This window comes from Rana temporaria, chromosome 1 (assembly GCF_905171775.1).
Source record: "Rana temporaria chromosome 1, aRanTem1.1, whole genome shotgun sequence".
Taxonomy (NCBI): domain Eukaryota; kingdom Metazoa; phylum Chordata; class Amphibia; order Anura; family Ranidae; genus Rana; species Rana temporaria.
In genome coordinates, this window is record NC_053489.1 from 252,480,397 (window position 1) to 252,486,319 (window position 5,923).

General features: G+C 46.2%; 1 gene segment (V, D, J or C); it reads left to right on the forward strand.

The window, feature by feature from the left end:
- The first annotated feature begins 4,633 nt into the window (after positions 1 to 4,633).
- Positions 4,634 to 5,150, forward strand: LOC120911363. The segment is given in 2 exon segments: positions 4,634 to 4,726; positions 4,807 to 5,150. Coding segments are annotated over 2 exon segments (390 nt in total).
- The last annotated feature ends 773 nt before the right edge of the window (positions 5,151 to 5,923 follow it).

Sequence of the window (5,923 nt, forward strand, 5' to 3'; positions counted from 1 at the left end):
GAGCGACTTGGCTCAAGTGTTATGTAACAAAATAGTCGCAGTCACACCAACTGCATTCAGATGGTATTAAATAGCAACCACACAGTAAGAGCGACTTGGCTCAAGTGTTATGTAACAAAATAGTCGCAGTCACACCAACTGCGTTCAGATGGTATTAAACAGCAACCACACAGTAAGAGCGACTGCGGTCAAATGCGATTTAACAGCACACACGCAGTGACACCAAATGCGTTTAGTTGCTATTAAACAGCACACACGCAGTAAGAATGTCTGCGTTTCTGTACAATTCAATAGCCCAGTTGCATTAACCACGACTGCGCTTCTGTGCAATTAAACTAGCACACGTTCAATAACTCAGAATAATATTTTCAAGCTAATCCCTAATGCAGGCAATACAACACGTTAGAGCACTGCATGTAGAACAATCTCCTGCCTGACAGATACTAATAGATCAACTAGATGAGCTATACAGTTTATAAATATATTGACGCCTAAGGATGTGAATATATTCTCTACAAACTGTAGTTTTAACTATACTGACTACACTTCCTACTCTATCTATCTATCTAACTATCTGGTAGAAAAGACACGTCTCTATCTCTCTATCTATCTCTCTCTGTCTGACTGATCTGCTCTCTGTAACAAGCTGGAACACACTACACAAGGCAGCCGTGCAGGCTGCCTTTTATAGTGTGGGGCGTGTACTAATCCCCCTGAGCCATAATTGGCCAAAGCCACCCTGGCTTTGGCCAATTATGGCTCTTCGTTTTTTGAGTGCTGTGATTGGCCAAGCATGCGGGACATACAGCATGCTTGGCCAATCATCAGCGCTCAACGCCGCAGTGAATTATGAGACGTTTTGCGTCATTCGAATTTGGCGCGAACGACCCGTTTCATTCGAGTTTTGACGAACGATCGAACGACCGATGTTCGATTCGAACATACGTTCGAATCGAACGCGGAGCTCATCCCTACCGTTGAGACACAGCAGTGCCACGTAATGCAGTTGGTGTGCTGCCCTTAAGCTGACCCCTGGAGGGCATCCTGCCTCTTTGGAGATGTGCCTGTGCCTCATCCTCCTCCTCCTCCTCCTCCTCCTCTTCCTCCTACTCTCTCCTATCAGGCACCCAGGTAGAGTCAGTGACCTCATCATCCCCTCCCTCCTCATCATCACTGTCGACAACCTGGCAGTATGCTCCAGTTGGGGGAACATCACTCCCAGATTGTTGTCCCTCTCGGCCACCCCCTCTCCCTGGGCTCACATCAATGCCTTCCTCTATCTGTGTTTCGTCATCGGAGTCTTCAAAACGCTGCGCATCTTCATGTAGCATGTAGCCAACACTGTGTTGAAACAGTTCGGGGGACTCCTCAGGAGGACACGGTGGGACTAGGGAAGGATTGTGTGATGCCATTGTGCCATTGAGGAGGATGAGGACGGCTTGGTCATCCACTCCACTAATTTCTCTGCATGTTGAGGCTCAACACGGCCAGCTCCCGAAAAGAAGGATGAGCGGCCACGGCCACGTGCTGAAGAGGATGCACCACATCCACCACCAGCGTTACCTCTAGATGCAGAGCCTTCTTGCCCTCGTGACTCTCTGCCTCTCTTTGTCCTTCCAGCCATATTTATGCATTCAGGTGCTATGTAACAAAACAGACGCAGTGACACCAACTGCGTTCAGGTGTTAGTAAACTGCACACACGCAGTAAGAGCGACTGCGTTCAGGTGCTATGTAACAAAATAGTCGCAGTGACACCAACTGCCTTCAGGTGTTAGTAAACTGCACACACGCAGTAGGAGCGACTGCGTTCAGGTGCTATGTAACAAAATAGTCGCAGTGACACCAACTGCGTTCAGGTGTTAGTAAACTGCACACACGCAGTAAGAGTGACTGCGTTCAGGTGCTATGTAACAAAACAGAGGCAGTCACACCAACTGCGTTCAGGTGTTAGTAAACTGCACACACACAGTAAGAGCGACTGCGTTCAGGTGCGATGTAACAAAATAGTCGCAGTGACACCAACTGCAGTCAGGTGTTAGTAAACTGCACACACGCAGTAAGAGCGACTGCGTTCAGGTGCTATGTAACAAAACAGATGCAGTCACACCAACTACGTTCAGGTGTTAGTAAACTGCACACACGCAGTAAGAGCGACTGCGTTCAGGTGCTATGTAACAAAACAGATGCAGTCACACCAACTTCGTTCAGGTGTTAGTAAACTGCACACACGCAGTAAGAGCGACTGCGTTCAGGTGCTATGTAACAAAACAGACGCAGTCACACCAACTGCCTTCAGGTGTTAGTAAACTGCACACACGCAGTAAGAGCGACTGCGTTCAGGTGCTATGTAACAAAACAGACGCAGTCACACCAACTGCGTTCAGGTGTTAGTAAACTGCACACACGCAGTAAGAGCGACTGCGTTCAGGTGCTATGTAACAAAACAGACGCAGTCACACCAACTGCCTTCAGGTGTTAGTAAACTGCACACACGCAGTAAGAGCGACTGCGTTCAGGTGCTATGTAACAAAACAGACGCAGTCACACCAACTGCGTTCAGGTGTTAGTAAACTGCACACACGCAGTAAGAGCGACTGCGTTCAGGTGCTATGTAACAAAATAGTCGCAGTGACACCAACTGCAGTCAGGTGTTAGTAAACTGCACACACGCAGTAAGAGCGACTGCGTTCAGGTGCTATGTAACAAAACAGACGCAGTCACACCAACTGCGTTCAGGTGTTAGAAAACTGCACACACGCAGTAAGAGCGACTGCGTTCAGGTGCTATGTAACAAAACAGACGCAGTCACACCAACTGCCTTCAGGTGTTAGTAAACTGCACACACGCAGTAAGAGCGACTGCGTTCAGGTGCTATGTAACAAAACACACGCAGTCACACCAACTGCGTTCAGGTGTTAGTAAACTGCACACACGCAGTAAGAGCGACTGCGTTCAGGTGCTATGTAACAAAATAGTCGCAGTGACACCAACTGCAGTCAGGTGTTAGTAAACTGCACACACGCAGTAAGAGCGACTGCGTTCAGGTGCTATGTAACAAAACAGACGCAGTCACACCAACTGCGTTCAGGTGTTAGTAAACTGCACACACGCAGTAAGAGCGACTGCGTTCAGGTGCTATGCAACAAAACAGACGCAGTCACACCAACTGCGTTCAGGTGTTAGTAAACTGCACACACGCAGTAAGAGCGACTGCGTTCAGGTGCTATGTAACAAAACAGACGCAGTCACACCAACTGCGTTCAGGTGTTAGTAAACTGCACACACGCAGTAAGAGCGACTGCGTTCAGGTGCTATGTAACAAAATAGTCGCAGTGACACCAACTGCAGTCAGGTGTTAGTAAACTGCACACACGCAGTAAGAGTCACTGCGTTCAGGTGCTATGTAACAAAACAGACACAGTCACACCAACTGCGTTCAGGTGTTAGTAAACTGCACACACGCAGTAAGAGCGACTGGGTTCAGGCGCTATGCAACAAAACAGACGCAGTCACACCAACTGCGTTCAGGTGTTAGTAAACTGCACACACGCAGTAAGAGCGACTGCGTTCAGGTGCTATGTAACAAAACAGACGCAGTCACACCAACTGCGTTCAGGTGTTAGTAAACTGCACACACGCAGTAAGAGCGACTGCGTTCAGGTGCTATGTAACAGCACACACGCAGTGACACCAACTGCGTTTAGTTGCTATTAAACAGCACACACGCAGTAAGAGCGACTGCGTTTCTGTGCAATTCAATAGCCCACTTGCATTAACAGCGACTGCGTTTCTGTGCAAATAAATTGCACACGTGCAGTAACAGGTAATGTGTGTATGTGCAATTAACTAGCACACATTGAATAACACGGAGTACTATGTTTAAGCTAATCCCTAATGCAGGCAATACAACACGTTAGAGCACTGCATGAAGAACAATCTCCTGCCTGACAGATACTAATAGCAGATCTAGCTGAGCTATACAGTTTATAAATATATTGACAACTCCTAGGGATGTGAATATATTCTCTACAAACTGTAGATTTAACTATACTGACTAGCCTTCCTGCTCTATCTCTCTCTCTCTCTCTAACTGTCTGACTGCTCCTCTCTTTCACAAAGCCGGAACACACTACACGAGGCCGCCGTGCAGGCTGCCTTTTATAGTGTGGGGCGTGTACTAATCCTCCTGAGCCATAATTATGGCTCTTCGTTTTTTGCGCGCTGTGATTGGCCAAGCATGCCGGACATACAGCATGCTTGGCCAATCATCAGTGCTCAACGCCGCAGTGAATTATGGGACGTTTTGCATCACTCGAATGTGGCGCGAACGACCCGTTTTGTTCGAGTTTCGACGAACGATCGAACGACCGATGTTCGAGTCGAACATACGTTCGTATCGAACGCGAAGCTCATCCCTACATTCCACATACCTACATGTTTCAAACTATTCATTCACTCATTAAATTTCATCTGATCTATATATGCCAGCAAATGTTGTGCCAAATGAATAGACCTTTAAAACACTTGGCTTGTAATTAGTTGGTTCCATCAAATATATGTAAATATATTCAGATGAGTTGATGTGTAAATAGAGAACAATCTCCAGGAAGAGCCCACTGAACAGAATTAAGGGAACGTTATACTCAGCTGAGGTTCTATCTAACTGCTCAGTGTAGACATGATTCCTATCCTGGGGTTACTGTGCTTGGTGCACTGTGTACAATGTAAGATGGTCTGTTCATCGACATTTAGGAGTATTTAGTTATATCAAATTGATAACAAATATTTCCTTTATTTTTTTTAGATGTCACAACACAAATCTCAATGATGGAGTCTGGTCCTGGGACTGTGAAGCCATCAGGGACTCTGGAAATGACCTGTAAAGTGACCGGAGCCTCCCTCACTGACAGCACTAACATGGATGGTGTGCACTGGATCCGACAATGTGAAGGGAAACAGATGGAGTGGTTGGCAGTAATATGGCATGATGCCAACACAGTGTATGCCAGCACTCTTCAGGGACGACTGATTCTGACCAGAGACACAAATAAAAGAGAAGTGTTTTTAAAACTCACTGGAATAAAACCTGAAGAATCCGCAACATATTATTGTGCAAGGAATCCATGCACAGTGTGTCAGATAAATTAGCAGTCTGTGCAGAAACAGATTTGAATATGTTGGAAGGTATAAGGATTGGAGTTATTAATTGCAAAACAATTGAAATAGTTAACTAACTTAGTTTCATTAGGAGGAATTAAATCAAATGCTTAGAATGCTGAAAGTCACGAGTTAGCACCAGTCACAATATTAATATTCAATTGTATTTTGCTGTCACTACCTCTTTCACTTTGCACTTAGCACCTTTGTTCACACATCTTTTTTCACTTTTTCTCACTCTCCATTTATCCCCAGCTTCCCTTCTCCCTTCACTCCCTTGCCATCTCCCCTCCCCCATCCCCTCCTTTTCTTCTTTCCTTCCTTCCTTTCCCCTTCCCTTTAATTTCCTCAGCCTCCCTTCCTTATTCCCTCATTGCTTCCTTCCTCCCTCTCCTTTTTCTTCCCTCCTTTTTTCTTTTTCTTTTTCTGGATTTTCCCAGCATCTTTACCCCACTCCCCCTTTTTTCTTTTCCTTTCCTTCCTTCTCTTTCCTTCTCTTTCTCCCTTCTCCATTTCCTCCCTCCACTTCCCCTCCCCCTTTCCTTTCCTCCTCTCTTCCCTCTTTCCCTTTTTCCCCATTCCCCTTCTTTTCTGTCTTTTTTCTGTGCCATAGGGAGACCTACGCACCCTTTCTTTAGAGACACACTGCTTTATAATCTTTACACCGGCATCCCTTGGCCTTTTTCCCTGTTACCGACAGTTCATGTCGGTCCTATCTGTGTCTTGTTCTCTTACCCACCCATCCTCAAGGACCAATGTTCATA